Source organism: Numenius arquata, chromosome 3 (genome assembly GCF_964106895.1).
Source record: "Numenius arquata chromosome 3, bNumArq3.hap1.1, whole genome shotgun sequence".
Lineage (NCBI taxonomy): Eukaryota > Metazoa > Chordata > Aves > Charadriiformes > Scolopacidae > Numenius > Numenius arquata.
In genome coordinates, this window is record NC_133578.1 from 19,608,636 (window position 1) to 19,628,232 (window position 19,597).

At 37.5% G+C, this 19,597-nt stretch overlaps 1 protein-coding gene across 1 annotated transcript in view; it reads right to left on the reverse strand.

Annotated features, from left to right (window-relative positions):
- The window catches only part of LOC141463369 (prolyl endopeptidase FAP-like), a 47,662-nt gene that overhangs the window by 4,132 nt on the left and 23,933 nt on the right, over positions 1 to 19,597 (reverse strand). Inside the window, exons 13-22 of the mRNA XM_074145722.1 lie at positions 18,736 to 18,840; positions 18,576 to 18,646; positions 17,927 to 17,980; positions 17,470 to 17,594; positions 16,203 to 16,250; positions 10,869 to 10,967; positions 10,061 to 10,130; positions 8,630 to 8,824; positions 6,000 to 6,054; positions 2,651 to 2,750 (exon numbers count right to left, since the gene is read on the reverse strand). Coding sequence (XP_074001823.1) covers positions 2,651 to 2,750; positions 6,000 to 6,054; positions 8,630 to 8,824; positions 10,061 to 10,130; positions 10,869 to 10,967; positions 16,203 to 16,250; positions 17,470 to 17,594; positions 17,927 to 17,980; positions 18,576 to 18,646; positions 18,736 to 18,840 — 922 coding nt within the window. The remainder of the gene's footprint in view (positions 1 to 2,650; positions 2,751 to 5,999; positions 6,055 to 8,629; positions 8,825 to 10,060; positions 10,131 to 10,868; positions 10,968 to 16,202; positions 16,251 to 17,469; positions 17,595 to 17,926; positions 17,981 to 18,575; positions 18,647 to 18,735; positions 18,841 to 19,597) is intronic.

The window sequence follows — 19,597 nt, forward strand, 5'->3', positions numbered from 1 at the left end:
GAGAAGCTGAGCAGAATTCCAGCCTGGGATGTGTATGTGTATATACAGTAAATATGGATATATATGTTTTCCTTTTCCTATTGAATGCATATATGGAGCAATTAGGGGGAGCAGGAAGTGATACAGGCTTGCACTGAAAAAGTGGTGCAATTGCTGTTCAGGTCTCTGTTCAATTCCTTTTCTAACTACAACAAAGACTGTTAACAGATTTGACAAAACAAATGTGAATAATGAACAGTATCTATCACCAAGAAATCAGTAGGAACAACTATCTTTGAGCTGCCTGGGTATTTGTAATTTAACTTGGAGCTGTTAGGAAAATTTGTGGAAAACTGACACAACAGCTGTCACTACCAGAACATTACTTTCTTTATGACCTTGCCTTGAAACAGTAACTGACACATATTGAGCAGTCAAGCTGCAGTATTACAAGAATTTTATTTATTTAACAGAGTCAGGGCTTTCTGAAAAAGAAGAGCTGGCATCTTTCCCTCTCATAAGAGAGGTGACGGCCATTGTAATCGGTAAGGAATTGGGATTGTCTGCCTTGTTGTCCAGTTTGGTACACTGCATTAGAATAATTTTGTTAAAAAGCAGAAATGAGAATCCTCCCAGGAAATGAAAATGACTCAATACACTTATGTTCCCATGGTTTATTATGTATCCTTTACATATGTTACCACTGAGTGCTAAAGATTTGTACTGTGTCTCCCAGATCAGCCAAGTAAGGCTCCTGAAGATCACCTGTAATAAACTAAGTACCAAAAAAATCTAAGTAGACTATCTTTTATCAAAATCCTTTATCATTCAATGAAAACAGAAAATGTGCAATATCTGTTGTCAACACAGTGTCAACCAACCATATTGGGCTTAAGTTTTGAATAAAATAGACTCTTTCTGAATGGCTGGCATTTCTACAGTATTCTGAGCCAAATTCTCCACTCTCTTCTACCAGTATAGCTACAACAAGTCCACAGAGGTCAGCAGAATTACATTATAATGACTAAGTGGAAGATTCGGCTTGTCAATTACTGAGGAAGAAAAAGGAGATAAATTGCAAATTTTAATAAAACAAACACAGATCTAATGCTTTTAATGATGCATTGTCCCCAAATGCAATTTTCCCTTGCCATTTTATGACTGTTCAGCTGTTATTAACTCTGACACAAAATGGAGGTGAGCAGGAGGATTTCAGAGAAAAGATTATAGTCCAGACTCTAATCTGTGCATTAAAAGAGGGTGGGACAGAATTTAGAAGCTCTAGGGGCCAGTACATCCTCTGACATACTGATGCTACTTAGAGACTCAAATATGTATCATCCTGTAGTTTTGCCCCTAACACAGTTCACCCTAATGTTAACATGATCTGTTTGCCAAAACCTATGACTCATGACTTCCTTCTGTTTCCTTCCTTCCTTCCTTAGTGGAGGTACATTTGCCTGTTTGGATTTTACAGTGTGTTCTTAGCAAGATTCTTTAACTCCGTCCTGAAAATTCAGCTAAAGTAAAAAAATCACTAGTGCAGGTCTAACCTACTCTAACTTAAAAACTTAATTTTCAATGCTTGGGAAAAAGTTTATACCTCTTCTTTTACTAAAAGACTTTTGCAAAAATAGTGCTTTATGCCTGCATTCTGGAAATAATTTTGCGATCATGAGTGAAAATGTCTCTAAAAAATTTTGATGCCAGTGAAAACATGAGGACTATGCTTCCTGTGTCACACAAATGTTTTCCCCTTTGTTTGCAAAACACCATAAATACAAGGAATGTCTGTGCTAGCAGTCAGGGAAGGAATCTTTCCCGTTTAACCAAAAAATTTTCTCATAACCAAGACTTCTTAGCAAACAACCATATGCTAAGTAAATGTGTTCAAAGTGCTACATTTTCCTCATTGAAAACATGCATGCCATGATTCTTTTTTACACTAAGGTTCCTTTACACCATGCCAAAAGCTTAACAGGTCTGCAAGTAAGTATGAGTATATGCCTGCTTTATTCACACAGTAAGGCCCTAGGAGTATACTCCTAGAGTTGTTTCCGCTGAACAGTTTGGAGCCTAAGTCAATAAACATAAATAAAAATATGTCTTGTCACACAACCACACAGGAGGTGTGGCTGAGAAACATCGAAAAGGAAAAATATTTAATTTAAAAAAATTATATCAGACACAACCAAGTACCTCTCTTTTCTACTGCTTTTGGGAAATAACTTTGCAACCATCAGAGATACTGAATCCTGACAGGGATCATCTGCAGTATCTGAAGTTGAAGTGCACTGTGATTCCATTTACTGGCAGAAAAATCATTTCAGCTGTTTCTGAATTCAGTGACACTGTTTTAACAGGATTTTCAGGGAGATCACTCCTGCGTATAGTCGTTTATCAAAAGAGCTTTACACAATTAATGTTACAGATGTGCATATGGAATTATCTGGGCATACCTAAAGAAGGTATGTGACAAAGTCTCTTCCAAACTGCCAGCTGCAGTCAGTTATTTTCAGCAAGGAAAACATTAAGCTTCAGAGTTTTATGTCTAGCTAATTGCAATGTCTCTAAGTTTCATATTGCCAGTCTCCTGCAATGATTTCATTTAGAAAGTCATGAAATGCTACATCTTGCTTTCCAAGTCAGGATTTATGACAAGTTTCCATACCGTAATATTCCCAGCTGGAAACAGGAGCCACAGCCATTCCACATTTAAATATTCCACTGCCAGATCCAAGTGCCAAAGAAGTTACGTACCCGCCATAGGACTAGGGAGAAATCACAGACAGTTTAAAATTATTGGTGAAGTATCATTTTGTTTTCTGAATCAAACTCATATGAATTAATTCCAAAGTAAGTATTTTACTTTGAATCCATGGAGGACAAAGCAACAAAAGCTTTTTAATATTTTTTTAAATTAATTTATTTCAAATGGATCTGATGTGATTTCTTGTGAGAGAGATTAGACAATTTTATTGAATCACTTCTTTTTTGGTACTTCTTCAACACTTATCACAGGATATTGCTCTTATTACCACTTAGAATCATAGAAAAATTTAAGTTGGTAGGGTCCTTCAAGATAATCTAGTGCAACCTCTATCTCAAAACAGGGATAAATTCAGATTTAAATGAGGTTGATCAGAGTCACATTACATAGCCTCCCTACTCAATCTGTTTCGGTGTTAATCACTGTTATAAAATTTTTTTTCCTAACACCTAAACAAAACTTCCGTTATTGCAACTTGTATTCATTGCCTCTCATCCTTTCAGTGTGCACCTCCAAGGAGAGTTATAGGGTTTTTTCCCTCCCTTAACAAACTACCTAGCTTTTGCTCATGACTGGCATAGTGAACCTGCCCCATCATCAGTACCAATAGGCTCCATTACTTGAGAACTTGAGGTTGGAGCAATTCCTCCCTTCTGCCTGCCACTGTTCTGTTATTTTCTGGTCTGATTCCTCAAACTGGGACCCAGCAAGGAAGAATAAGTTCATAGCTGGAAGTTAGGTGAAGCAGTAAGTAAGCCTGGACATCAGAATACATCAGATATCTGCACAGTGCAACTGTGCGGGGCTAGTTGCTGAGACAGGAAGATACTGTAAATAAAACGCATTTGGTTTGGCTGTACATAGGATGTGGAACTGGGGTTGGGAAATACTTGTATAAGGTTTTTGGGAAATAATGGATTACTGTCAACTTCGGAAGTGAAGGAGGGATAAAAACATGGGGTGTGTCATGAAGAATTCTGAAGACCATCACCCTCATCAGTAGTGTATGAAAGACTAAGGGAAACAAGCAAAACTATTAAATATTTTTTGGTACAAAAGTAAGTTAGTCCCTCCTTCCTCTTGATATTCCAGCTTGAAATGACAGTGAGGGATATGCTAATTTGTACAATTTTTTCCAGCTCATTTGATTGACTTATTTGATCTTTTAAAAAAACCAGTCCACAATGCTAAAAAGTAAAGGATTAGGCAGACAAATCTATGCACTGTAACAGGCAGAGAGATAGAGTTCAAACCTGAATTGCTTTAGTGGTCATTTAATAGCTTTTGCCATCTAGAAGAGTTTGGTGAGTCTGAAAGTACAATGAGCTGCATAGTTCATGCGTACCTGCCAAGCTGTAGGCTATAAATAAGGAGACACCTTTCAACTCCTTGCAAAGGTTGTAGACCAGGAAATGGTATAATCAATAGAAAAAAAATGGAAAAAAAGACTGACAGGTTTGGCAATAGTGCTGTTACTTGAATATTACATCTGCTACTGGGATACAATACTTTAGATGTGTGAAATCTCTTAATCAGTTCTGGAAACACTGTGGTGAAATAAAATATGATATGATTAAAAAAAAAATATTTTTATGTGGCCTTAACTTACTTAATGTCACTTTAGAAGTACTCACTTGTGTCACTTAATTTCACCATATGGTACTCCATTTTATCCTGGTGTTATAGCAGTGTCTGCCTGAAGTAATTTAAATATTAGTTGGTAAAAGCTTCATATTTTAGCAACCCTGCTCATGTGCTATCTAAGATCAGGCAAATTCTATAGTTACAGTTGAACTGAATCTTGTAAGATCTATCCTCTAGCGTGTTTCTGGGCAAGCCTCTTACAACAAAACTGGGCCAATGAAAACAAACAAACAAACAAAAAACAGCAAAAAATTAAACAAAACAAACAGTGACAGATCGGAAGAATTCTCCTGGCAAAGACAGGCAGTCAAAGGGAATGAAATAAAAGGTCTTTCTGAATGATTATCAGAGAAAAGTGAACATGCATAGAGGGAAAAATATTGCAAAATGTTAATGAGTGGCTAACATACCAGTTTATTCTGTACGTTTTTAAAATCAGTGCTGCCTGTTACTGCTGGATAGCTGGTACTGATTTACTCAGAGGAGTAAGTGTGGCTAACGTAGGTCTAGCCTCCATCCCCCTTTAGCATTTCTTACAGTACTGTTCCTAATCCATGAGATCCTCAGGTGTTGCTTATCTGCTCATTCTGCTGCATAGTATAATTCTGTTGTGCTGAAGCTGGGGAGACAGGGAGTCAGTTCTGTCTATGAATTCTTGATCCAGCCATTCATGATGAACATGAGAAATTGAGTCAGATGGCCTAAACATCTTAAAAATCCCTATAAAGGGGCTGTGTGGCCTTTGTGCCACAGAAGTTGTCTTCAGCTCTCCCATAACACCACTAATAGGTCTGCATCTCATTTCCATGAACCATGCTACTTAGAAGCTGACAGCACAGGAAAAAGAATCCCAACTATTCCAATAATTTATTTTTCTCCTATTAGAATGCAGTTCTATCCTAAAATTTATACGTGAGGTAGGCTACTCTCTTTCTCAGTGCCTAAGGGTAGTGGAATCTGGCCATTTAATAATAAAGACTTGCAATACATCTGGCTATGAAAGGTTCTGGAGTGTTACAAAGCAAAGTACATGAAAAAAAATCAAAGATGAAAAATAGACTGGCTAATTATTTGGAATGACTCGTATACTGTCCAATTTTTCCACTTCTTGGTGAAGCTGTCAATGTTGTATGCCCCTCAGACTCACATTCATCCCTGCTGACCATTTCAAAGCCAACCAAGTATACAGTGATTCTGTATGATGCAAGGGTCACATTTCTGATGAGAGATATTCATAGGACTTTTCTCATCATTTTAGTCTCAGATCTGAAAGGACAATACTTGAATTTTGACACCATGCCAGTAAGTCCCTAAGTTAAAAGTAAAGCCAATTAAAAATCTCAATTTCGCTTAACTACAAGTCCAAACAATGTATTAGAGATATGCTTTTCAAAATTCCCTCTTGAGCTGTCAAAGATCCTCTTTCGGGGGCTTGCACTGTTGCAATTGCACGTACATAGGCACCAACAGGAATTAGCCCCTTTGGCAATACTATCAAACACTGGTACAAGAAACTTTATACAGGTTTAGGACAGAATAAGGAAGAATTAAAAAAATTATACTGCAGGATTATTTAAAGGTAGATACAAAAACTGCAACCACTTACCCAGCCCCATATTGCTATTCGTTTCTCATCAATAAAACCCATTTCTATAAATTTCCTATGGAAAAGAAAGTCACAGACATTAATGCATTATTACAAAAGATTGCTACTCCTATAACAAATGAGCAAAAAATAATTTTTCTTTCACTTTTTTCACACAACCCACCAATTTGAGCAAACTGACAATCACCATAGCATGCCTGATTTCTACAAAGCGCTAATTATTCAATTAATAGATATTTTAGAGGAAAAGGAAGACATTTTCTTGAAAGAACAAAAAAATGCTGAAATTAGTAATTTCTTCATAATAATTTTTGTTCCAGGACTCTGCCCAACTGGCTTCTCAGCAAAAAAAGTTCTTTTTTCTTATAGTTAGAAACCACCTGGATATTTAGTCCAGACTAGATTAAACATCACATATTATGCTCATGTTGAACATGTGCATATATATACATGTGCATATGTACAGACATACACTCGCATACATGCAGAGAAAAAAGTTAAAAAATGTGTATTCCTCCTAATAACCACATTTCATTTCCCATAGCTCTACCTTCCCACAGGCTATTATTGTTTTCATCGTTTTAATGCCAAAGGTGCTGGATTACCATTCAGACCTTATCCTGAAAGATGCTCAATGTACTCATCTTATGATCTCTCTGGTCTATCAAGAGGCACAGTATCAACTTCTGAGATTAAGGATTCCCTGGAGCAGTGAGGTTTCTTTTTTATGTGCCTGAAAAGTGCAGAGCACATACTGCTACTATAATAAAAAATAATAATAAGGAAAACATCTCCTAATGCTTCAAGTAGGTAATGGGTTTGCGATGGAGGTAAGGTGCACCTTGCTTATGCAATCAGTAGTAAAACAGGTCAAAGAGAACCATAAATACTAGGTCTCCTACAAAAATCCTGCATCGGAGTCTGAAGACTATTTCCAGAGATGCATTAGCAACAGTAAAAGAGAGGGGATAATGCAAATCACCACAAAGGTTTGAGGGTGACAGATAAACAAAATAGGTTTTGTTTTTGTAAAAAAAATCCCAGGACACGTTAGCCTTATTTTACTAGGACAAGCATAAGGCACTGATAACAGCCAAAATGTGGGATACTATCTGGGTGGGACAAAGTTAGAAAGGCCAAAAAATTATTCAGTTTTGTTACATTGTTGTTTTAATCCCTGGCGTTCCCCCTAAAAGCCCCTCCAAGAATTTCCCACTAGAGTATAGGATCCTCTCTAAAAATCATGCATTTTAAGCCATGTGTTAGATCAGGAAGATGGAATGCAATACATTTAACTGAATAAAAATTTAGTCTAGGTGCTGACAGAAAGCTGGGAAGTGTGAAGTCTGAGGTCATTTCTTCACAGCCTGTCTCAGCAGATTTTGCAACTGCAGAATCAGTTTAGGTTCCCTCTGTCTCTGACATTTTATGTCTGAGTGACGATTCAGAGTAATAAAAAAACATTCTCTCTCTTGCAATATTTTAAAGTATGCCGTTGCTGCTAAAAGTTTCAAGATAGAAAATCAAATAATATATTAATAGAAAAGCCTGACGTGATATACAGCTATTCTGTTTCGTTTATCACTGAAAAGGATAATGGTGTGCTTATAGTATTGAGGAGCAAATGAATTATCACAAAGCAGAAAGAGGAAGGAACAGACACCCTCCTCACACACACTTGTAAATACACGCAGTGTTCTCAAACAAGTAGCGAAAGCTGTGGAAACCTGGACTGCTACATTCAATTTCTAGCTGAACTACTCAGAGTCAGGTCTATTGCTGGGGGAAAGAGAGTATTTACTGTTGCATCTGGAAATCTATTCATGCTCTGATGGGCCAAATTCCAGACCAAAGGCTAGACTAAATTCCTTATTCCTGCCTTGCACTCATTTCTGTGGGGTTCAAACTAACACTTCTTTAAACACTCACTTTAGCATTTAGATCACTACTGCCTCTGTAAGTTTAACAGGCAGCCTTTCTTTACAAAACCTCAGCTTTCTCTCCCTCCAAAAACTTCTGCTTAGGGAACTATTTTCCTTTGGAACACTTTAAGTGTTTTGATGCAAAGGAACAACTGTTGGGGAACAACTACCAGAGGATCTCAGACACTCTCTGTCGTTCATAACTATCCTAAAATAACATGGAAGACAAGTTTATGACTAACCAACCTCCAAAGGCTTGTGTCAGGACTCAGTTTTGGTACAAACTTCGTATTTGACCTTTAGCTAATCACTGTGGTACATTACTATGATTCTTTGGCTAATCACTATGGTCACTGAGGTAGGTTTCCCCTACAGGGAAAACTTTAGAATAATGGACTGGCTGGCTTCTCACCTCTGATGCTTTTATTTCCTCAGGCCTATGATTGAAGCCTCTGATGATGCTCTTATAAAATGGAAGTGGTGAGACACAAATGTGGACACAGTAGTATATGGACTTGATATAGCATACAAAACCTCACTGACATGAATCATCTTAGCAGTATTTTCTTTCTACAAGTCATCACGTCTTATTTCCTGAAGAAGTCAGCTCACCAGAAGAAAGGCTGAGAAGTATATTTAGTGTTTTTTTCACATTACTTCTTGTTGGTATGTAAATACAACAGTTATATGAGGAGATATTCTACTTACTTCACTGCTGAGATTTGGTCCTCAACTTCATAGACTCCTAGTCTTCGATATACTGCATGCAAAATCTTGTCACCTTGATAAGCAGTCCCTCTGCCATCCACTAGAGCAACAATAATTCCCTCTTTGCTTGCAAGATAGGTTATCCAGCTAATGCTAAATGTTTCCTTTACGTTCTGGCTGCAAGGTCCTCCGTACCTGAGGATAAAAATTCACTTTTTCAACTCATATTTATACATTTATAAACCATTACTGGATACTGGACTAGAGCTATAGGTACTTCTTACACTTTCTCAACAGGTATTTTGCTATATGGCTGTTAAAAAAGCTCAGTAGACAAACAGTTCAACTACCATTTTCATATATTTGTGTGATTTTGCTATCTAAAATCCATTTTAATCCTTTAGGTCTCATGCCTAAGGCAAATCATTAGTTTTAGTGCAGACTAAGGGGTGCAGCACCAGGTACCTGTCCTAAGGGGAATCCTTGGAAGGTTTATCCTCAAAGACTCAATGCTTTCGTCTCTCCAAACTGCTCAGGTGTAACAGCCCTTTTTGGGTGCTTTTCTGCATTTGATCTCCACATGCAGTCAGCAATGACAAAGAAAACAGGAGAAAAAAAAATTTCCTTATACTTTCTTGCCATCCCCAGACCTTCTTTGTTTCAGTAGGGAATATCATGTGCTGTTGAAGCTGTGGGCAGAACACACCCCACATAGCTGAGTAGCAGAGAGAGACACTCCTAATGAGAATGCCCTAATGTGAATTACACATTTGACCTCAAGGACATGACTGACTTAATCTTCTACTCTAAACTTAATTCAAACATACTTTGCATTTGTGGACCATTGGATCATCACTGGTTAATACAAAATGATGTAAGGTTTATTACACCCACTCAGCAATCCTTTCTGCTTCCCATTTTTTCTGCACCACTACAATTTTTGTTGTCTTTCCTGCCTGCAATAAATAAAACTCGTGTCAAATGCTCTTTAGAAGGAACATTTGATCAAAGAAGCCAGCTCACATGGTTTAGGGGTGTCTGGGGTTTTTTTCTTAACAAATGAAGAAGGCTCTTGTATTTTTCATATTAGCGAAGCTGAAATCAGTAATTTCAGACTGCGTTATAATAAACAGAAGCAGCAACAGAACTAAGAACTCCAAGTAATAGCTCACATGTTTTTATCCCTTTTCTTTCTCTGAGGAACTGATCTTTGCCATGCTAAGATTAATATTAAAAAATCTCCTTGATTTTCATTGGGTTGAATTTCTATTCCAGAAATATATTAAAAAATCCATCACAACAAACAGAATGGAACTAAGTGGTTTTCCTTGCGCTTCATAAAATGTCACAAATGTCCTAGGTTTTGTTAAATTATAAGAAGTATATTTTCTGACATAACAACAACGTTCAAAGAAAGGAAGTGTTACGTACACCTGAATGAGCAGAGGGTACTTCTTGGATCTATCAAACTGTGGAGGTAGAAGCATTTTGTACCACAAAGCTAGAAAAGAATTGCATTGTTAATGGTTAAAATGATTCTTTCAAGCATAATCCAGAGTTTGGTGTCACAGTATATGAAAATTAATCAGCACAAACTACACAATGCACAAACTGTGAATCACAGAACTGATGCAAGTAACTGTTTATATTGAGCCATTGAAGAAAATAAAGAAAAGAAATAAAGTGCCCACTTTTATTTTAATTTAACCATGCATAAAATTATTATTTCACATAACTGTAGGTTCTCAGTTTTCCAGGTACCTACAAAAACACAACTAGGAATATAACTGTTGTTAAGATTATGAGAAATGAGCTTTTGAAACTTCACACTGATTCATTAGCATGGATTATTATTTGTAAAGTCACTAGTGAAAACAACAGTGTATGCAAGTCAATATAATGTGTAACACATGAACAGGAATTTAAATTTCACATTTTATTACCTCCATACTATAATGTTTTTACATGATATTTAAACACTTTACCAATATCATTAATGATTTTTTAAAAAAATTGCTTTATGAAGCAGGGATGTATTTTAATTACTGTTTTACTGAGAGATACCCCGAGGCACAGACAAACTGGTTGTTGTCAAACAGGGCAGAACCAGGCCTCTTCCTCCCAACCTGACAGGCTAACAAGTTTGTTCTACAGAAAGACAATGCTCACTATAACAAAATGAAGGCAAAACATTAAAATGGTAGGAATAAAAAGTATTATAAAGATGTGTAATTCTTACTTATACCATCCACTTCAAGTTTATTAATTTCTTCTTTTGGCAGTTTGATCTCTTGCAAAGCAGACTGCAATTCCCCATTGTCTTCCAGTACTCTGAGCTCTAAGTAAAAGAAATGCCTGAATTATTAAGTAGTTTATTGTTAATTCCTCTTCATTAATTTAGATTCCTTTATTTTGTGTTATTAGGACAGAAAGAAAATCTGTGAAATTTTACAAGCAGAGTAATGAAATCAACTCAGACACTTCTAATCGGGCTTGATCACATAGCTAAACGAGGCACTGGTATTATAATGCACAAATACTCGTTAGATTTTTATAGGATGTACACTTTGCAATGTAAGTGCAAACCATTTTGCATGTTGTCTCTGAATGTTAGAGTCCCGGATGTTATGAAGAAACTCCCTTCTCCTGCAGAGCCCTCATCCTGTTTTGTAAAATGGTAGGAGCTGGAAATGCAAAATTCATCCCATCATGCAAAACACAGTCCTGTATCTCCTCTCTTGCTTATCACAGTAACATCAGTTTAAGCTGTGAGACCCTTGGGCAGCATGGTTAAGCACACAGATGTTTGGGAATATCTTGTTTCTGGGCTAATGCAGGAAATCCAGTTTCTTAAGTGGTTGTGGCAAACCCTTGCTTAACCACCGTACAGTATCTTCCTATATAAAGCTATATAGACTTACCATATAGCTGTCCTTAGTAATATGTTGCTGCACACTTAGTGAACCTCTTTCATTATGTTTTTTTTTTATCTAAAAAGTGTTTAAAATTTTTGTTTTACTTGCTTTAGACCCAATTTAAAGTTATATAATTTAAAAAAATACTATTTAAAATTTAGTTAATTTCCAGCATAGACTGCAGAACTATATATTATGAATCCACTGGGTATTGTTTATTTGTGTGTGTTCCCATGAGTAATAAAGGATGAAAAATATTGCACATAATGGAAATCTGTGACTTTCAGCTTCACTTTCAAAACAAAAGAAACCTTTAAGACTGCAGGACACTTTCCTCTGTTAGTTTACTTTTTTTTTTTTTAATGGCAACCACTTCCTGCTTCTAGAAATGCAAGAAAAATACAAGAAGTACTTCTCTCAGCATGTCTTGACCTAGATAGTGCTCAAGACATGCCACAAATATAACACTGGAATTTGTTCTTTCAAAATACTCTTGACAAGTTTTGCAGATTCAAGTGGGCTTTTATGGCTGAAAGATCATCCTGTTTTTGGATACTCACCCAAACTCAGCTGAACCCTTTCCATACTTCCCCTCAAAACTCCTGAAACTTGCACATTACCACAAATCAATTGTAGGCATGCTGGAAGGAGCTTCCAAACTGGTGTATCTTAGTTTAACGGCATGCCTCCTACTAAAATTCATGGGTGATCTATTTTCAGAATGCTGCCAACTGCAATGAAAGTGGATCTACTAAAAATAGTTTTGCACCACAGAAGAGATTATGAAAGCAAGAGACTTAAGGAAAATGAATCCAAAATAGGTCATGAAAAAGTCAAAGAGAAGCATGAATTTGTTTTTGTTTCTGAAGAATAATAGCACAGCAGAGTAAGGCATCATGAAATCAGTGGTGAAGATCCATTAAATGAAACTGTTCTCTCCTGCAGAGAGGTTAAGAAACACATACTTGTAGTTGGGCACTTAGCTGCATTTCATGCAATTAATAATTTGTTAAGGAAGTAGTAGGGGCCCTTGATACACAAAGTAATAATGAATCATGGAAAAGAGAGAGCTATGACAATGGATTAAATATAAAAAAATCCATGCATTAGCTGTATTTAAACATTTAAACCTTCTGCAAAAGAAATACCAGAACATAGTGTTTTAATAGCACAATTGCAACAGATACATTGACCAATGTTCTCCATCTGCAAACATTTTTGAGTGGTTAAAAACTAAGATGTACCAACTCCTATTTGAGTCAAAATAATCTTATGTTGCAATTCATTAACTTCTACATGAAACACCACTGATTAATTTAGGTCAACAATGTTGCAGCATTTGTCTTCCTCATGCGTTTTTATGTGTCTTCTGTTCAGACAACACTCACAGAATCACAGAATTGCAGGGGTTGGAAGGGACCTTCAGCGATTATCTAGTCCAGCTCCCCTGCCAAAACAGGTCCATCTAGAGCAGACTGGACAGGAACATATCCAGGCGGGTTTCGAGTACCTCCAGAGAAGGAGACTCCACAACCTCTCCGGGCAGCCTCTTCCAGTAAAGAAGTTTTTCCGCATGTTCAGATGGAACTTCCTGTGTTCCAGCTTGTGTCCATTGTCCCTTGTCCTGTCACCAGGAACCACTGAGAAGAGCCTGAACCCATCCTCTTGACACCTACCCTTTAGATATTTATAAGCATTGATAAGATCCCCTCTCAGTCTTCTCTTCTCCAGGCTAAACAGACTCAAGTCTCTCAGCCTTGCCTCATAAGAGGTGCTCCATTTCCCTGATCATCTTTGTAGCCCTCCACTGGACTCTTTCCAGTAGTTCCCTGTCCTTGAACTGGAGGCCCCAAAACTGGACTCCAGATGCAGCCTCACCAGGGCAGAGTAGAGCAGGAGGATGACCTCCCTCAACCTGCTGGCCACGCTCTTTTTAATGCACCCCAGGAGACCACTGGCTGCCTTGGCCACAAGGACACACTGCTGCCTTGTGGTCAACTTGTTGCCCACGAGGACTCCAAGGTCTCTCTCTACAGAGCTGCTCTCCAGCAGGTCAGATGCTAACCTATACCAATGTACGGGACTATTCCTCCTTAGGTGCAGGACTCTATACTTGCCCTTGTTGGATTTCATTAAGTTCCTCACCGTCCAACACTCTAGGCTGTCTAGGTCTCATTGAATTGCAGCACAGCCTTCTGGTGTGTCAGCCACTCCTCGCAGTTTTGTATCATCAGCACACTTGCTGAGGGTACACTCTGTCCCCTCATCCAGGTTGTTGATGAATATGTTGAATAAGACCGGATCGAGTACTGACCTGGGGAACACCGCTAGTTACAGGCCTCCAACTGGACTCTGCACTACTAATCACGACCATCTGAGCTCTGCCACTCAGCCAGTTCTCAATCCACCTCACCATCCACTCATCTAACCCACCCTTCCTAAGCTTACCTATGAGAATGTTATGGGAGACAGTGTCAAAAGCCTTGCTGAAGTCAAGGTAGACAACATCCACTGCTCTACCTCCATCCACCCAGCCAGTAACTCTATTGTAGAAGGCTATCAAATTTTCAAGCATGATTTCCCCTTGCTGAATCCATGCTGACCACTCCCAATGACCTTTTTTTCTTCTACATGCTTAGAGATGACATCCAGGATGAGCTGTTCCATAACCTTTCCAGGGATGAAGGCGAGGTTGAACCGGCCTGTAGTTTCTCGGGTTCTCCTTCTTGCCTTTTTTGAAGACTGGTATGACATTAGCTTTCCTCCCGTCCTCAGGAAACTCTCCTGTTCTCCATGGCTTTTCAAAGATGGAGAGCAACTTTGCAATAACATCTGCCAGTTCCCTCAGTGTTCGTGGGTTCATCCTATCAGGGCCCATGGATTTGTGGGTGTCAATTTTGCTTAAATGATCTCTAACCTGATCCTCCGTGATTGAGCGAGAGTCTTCCTTACTCCAGGCTCCTTCCTACCTCCAGAGTCTGGGGTTCCTGAGGGCTGGCCTTAGCAGTAAAGACCGAAGCAAAGAAGACATTCAGTAACTCCACCTTCTCTGCATTCTCCGTCCCCAGGGCACCCAACTCATTCAGCAGTGGGCCCACATTTTCTCTAGTTTTCCTTTTACTGCTGATATACTTCAAGAAGCCCTTCTTATTGTCCTTGACATCCCCTGCCAGGTTTAATTCCAAGTGGGCCTTAGCCTTCCTCACTGCATCCCTGCATACTCTGACAGCGCTCATATACTTCTCCCAAGTGGCCAGTCCTTTTTCCCCACATTCTATAAACTTCCTTCTTCCATCTGATTTTTTCTAGAAGCCCCTTGCTCATCCATGCAGGTTTCCTGCCTCCTTTGCCTGATTTCTTGCTCCTAGGGATGCACAAACCTTGAGCTTGGAGGAAGTGGTGCTTAAGTATTAGCCAGCTGTCTTGCATCCCCCTTCCTTCTAGAGCCTTAGCCCACGGGATTCCTCGAAGTAGGTGTCTGAAGAGGTCAAAGTCAGCTCTCCTGAAGTTTAGAGCTGTAATTCTTTTTGCCTTGCTTCTTCCATGCAGGATCCTGAACTCCACTATCTCATGGTCACTGCAGCCAAGGCTACCCCCAACCAGATCTTCTTTGTTTGTCAGCACTAGGTCTAGTAGTACATCTCTCCTTGTTGGTTCATCCACCATCTGTGTCAAGAAGTTATCATTGATGCTCCCCAGAAACCTCCAGGACTGTGCCTGGCTGTGTTGTCTTTCCAGCAAATGTCAGGATAGTTGCAGTCCCCTCAATTAATAGTGGGTTATCAATATGGTCTGAACTGTAAGGACCCTGCCATTAGAAGTACCAGTGCATTTTCACTGATTATGGGGGAAGGAAGAGGAAATGCTGCATCACAAGTTTTTTACAGGATCATGCTAGTTTTCATAACATTTCGGGACTGAGGGCTTTAAGCTGGAGAAGAGTTTTTGGAGAAAAACAAGGGACAGAGAGAGAAAACTCACTGCAGAGTAATTAATATTTTCATGGTTAGCGAATTCCAGCTTGGCCTCGTTCCAAACAGAGCTCACTAACAGGCTACTTAAAGAACGAGGGCTCTGAATCTTTCTTGCTGGAGTTCCCATTTTGTATCCATAATTACACCTTGTCTGAAGCAGTTATTTGAACTGACCATCTGAAAGAACTTCTGCTCTTCCCTGACATACTGATGGCTGAAAGGCAAGCCACTGATCCAAATTCTAATTAGTACAGTACAATAGCTCAAACTGCAAACACTAAATAGTACACTGTTGCCTTTTGTATACAGTAGGGCTGCTTCATGAAAAAACTCATAAAGTCTTCTGTTCCTCCAAATGTGAAGAGGAATAGTTTGGAAATCACGATAATGTTTTCTACAAAGTTTGACTCAATATTTGGTAGACAAAGAGCTGCTGATGGTCACGGTAAACAGGAAAATTGGGATGCTATAAAAATGCTGAACTCAGGAATGAAAATAAAGGAATCAGTGTGTTCACTGATATCTGGATTTAATGAATTAAGAAATCTAGAAAGATGCTAGATATTTTAGTAACAAACAAGATTAAAGGCTTCTTGATCACAATCCTAAATATTGTATTAGAGGATCTGCATAGTGAAGATCAATGAGAAAAGCAATTGCTCAGAAATAGAATATTTGCAGTACCTCTATCACCACGATTCTCAAAAAGAGTAGAAATGGGAATCCCAGGACCTGTCATAAGAATAGTAAGAAGGCAGTTTTTAGTTTGAAGCTGGAACATTACCATTGGTAACTGATGGTGTAAAAGACCTCAAAGTTGATACACAGATCTGAATCTTCTCTGTTGTACAACCCACTAGTCCCTGCTGCATGAAATACATAAGGTACTGTGTGTACATAGACTCATATACATATAGGCATTGCTTAGCAAACGTAATAGAAGTAACTTTAAATCTATTAACAAACTCTTCCTCCCTAGAGATGAAGTGACATCTAGTTAATACCCGAGATGTGATTACATAAGGTGAATGCAGAATTAACAATGTGAAACATTCTTCTGATAACATGTCACATTGTATTTGTGAAGGTGACTGGCTTTCATATGGTGATGACCTCACTGACTATTTTGTGCAAGATGATTGAAAGGTGTTATTATTTGCTACATTTGCTTCTCTGCTCAATGAAGGTTCTAAGGAACTCTTCAGCTGATTAGTCAGTGTGGAATCAGAACAGTAAACTTTATATGAAATACGCAAAAGGAGAACCTTGGATATTGTCTTTCCTTTTCCTAGATTATGACTTCACTGTTCTTTGATTACACCAATGGATGAAACCTCAGATCATTGAAATCAACTTATTTCAACAGAGCCAAGACTTCATCTAATACTTCTGTGTTACAAGTGGTTTCAATGAACATACATTTGATGAATTGGATTTTTCTTAGTTCGGTTATTAAAATATGTTCTCAGGTAGTAAATATCCAACATTTTGTTGCTAACACAGGTTTTAATAATTTCAATTGGGAAGCATATTTTAGTAGTTTCTCATAGCTAACTTTGATCACATGAATTGGAAATCAGTATGTTTCTAAATCGTGCTCTTGCTGCTGCAAGAAAAAGCACAGACAAGCCAGATTAGAATCTGTTTCATGCCACGAAGGACTTTCACAAATTTGTTCTTAATTCTAAAAATCCCAAGATTTTTGTTGAAAAAGTAAAAAAAAAAAAAAAAGAAAAAAGAAAAAAGGGTAAAAATATTTGTGGTTTGTGTTTTGTGAAACATCTTCCAAAGGTTTTTGGACATGAAAAGGTTTCTTTCTGGAAACCTCTCCTGGTTAATGTGAAATTTCTAGGATTCCTCTAGCTATTGTTTGGGATAATTAGTATTATTTACACCTCTGATAAATTTCAAAGTACAACTGGTGAAGTGTTTGCCTCCAGGCTATACATACCATAACAGATCAAGGCGTAATACTTAGAACGTTCACTGAACCTTGCTGTATAATACTGGCATCTCTCTTTCCTTAAATTGCAAGTAATGCATTGTTTTCTGATAGGTTTACTTCCAATACTGATTCTAGGAGAAAAATAAAATAAAGCAATACTTATTTTGCTCCAACTAACTTGACATGTGTCTAACTCACATTCTAGAACATAGGCACTGTACTTTCAGAATGGTTCAATTTAAAAAGAAATGTTTTCCCTTTTTATCAACCTTTTTCCCAAGAGTATATTTAACTTTAAATGCTATTTCTCCTCAATTCTCAGATATAATCAAAGGTCAAGATTTAGTTAAAACAGCTTGTGGAATTACACTTTAAACATCTTGAAACTAAATTATTTTATTGAAAAATCCAGACCTATCTTCTAGCAACCTAGTATCATTAAGATAATGTTGATAACACTTACTTGTAAATATTCCTTCTTCCTGGATAGCCTTCAAATTCATTGCTTGAATAGAAACTGTAAATTCATTTATATGTTAATAAATAATCCATAAAGTGATGACCTATGAACCAGCATCAAGATGAAAAGCCGTCTTGGAAGTTAACTTAGACTTTTTGAGATTTCTGCATGTGATGGAAGAGTAAATTAAGCTTACATACCTTTCATCTTAATAAATCTTTGCTCAAACTGATTAGATGACAAATAAACCATATAAATAGAAGCTTTATCTTAATTCTCATGAGCTAATCAGCCCAACTACGTAAGATATATCTATCTGTATAGTAACCTGAATGAGAGGCCATAAAAAGAGAGACGATTGAGGTAATTGCAGATTATATGAGAGTTAAATTTAAGTATTTCTAAATAACTCTAAGATGGGTGATTGAAAATAAGTAGAAAAATGAAGGAAATTTGCAAAGAATCTTCCATAAGTAAATGAAGTTAGCAAACCTGTGCAGTACCTTTGCATACAAATTTGTTGTGGATGCATTCAGATCCAAACGAATTATGCCTAGCTATAACTTGATGAGTTAACAAATGGTGTTTCAATGATCAAGTGCTGCTTTTCCTGACAACACTCACAACCTGTTCTCTTCTTCATGATACTTACATTGCATCATTTGTTACTCTGAAAATGTATATTGCCTCCCATTCTCCACTTGTAATCTGGATTGCATTCTCCTGTGAAGCAAGACATGTAAATTACTGAATATTGTAGAATTATTTCAGGATCCTACAGTACCTCATGTAAAACACTTTGCTTGACTTACCACAGAGCCATTGATGTAATGAATATGCTTATAACCATTTTTGTCACTAAAAATTTTGTAGTATGAACTGCTGTCTGATGTAAAATATGGTGCAGAAACAAAGAACTGAAACAATGGAAGAAAAATGGTAGATGAGATACAAGTGTCCAAGCCGTTTTGCAGATTATAGTACACATACTAAAAGTAATAAGACTATTTAATCAGTTCAGATGGGAAAAAGTACTTTGCACAAGTGTTTAGCTGTAATATTCAATCTCCTAGTCAGTAGACATTACAATTTCAACCTGTCATGTCAGATTTCTTCAGCTGATAATATGGATACCTCAAGTACCCCACAAATGCAACTCTCTACTTATAAGTGGAATAATATGTTTGTATATTCTGAATGGCCTTTTAAGAATAGCTATTAAGAATAAGCTATTTAAGAATAGGTGGAGTTGATTTTTTAAAAATAAGTTTCTGAATAATGCTAGTGTTCATGAACAGTGCAATACTGAAATTCCTGCGGGCCACAGAGTTTGTCCGATTTACTGAGCAAATATAGCACTAAGTAAATGGATATCTGAAGTTTCCCGTATTATTAACTAATGTTAAAGAACAGATTATCCCAGATAAGACCATTCAACTATTGCTTCCTTTCACCATTATCTCTTTACTAAAATTGTCAGTCAAGGATGAGTTACTGCAACTCTGAGTTTTATTTTCAAAACATGAACACAAAAGAATGACCTGAAAGCACTTCAAACATAGCACCAAACATTCCAGAGTATAACTTTTGAATAATACTAACCCAAGCTTGACTAGAACCTGTGACCACAAGCTAAATTGTTCTGGAGCCTGCTTCTAATATTCCTAATTCTTG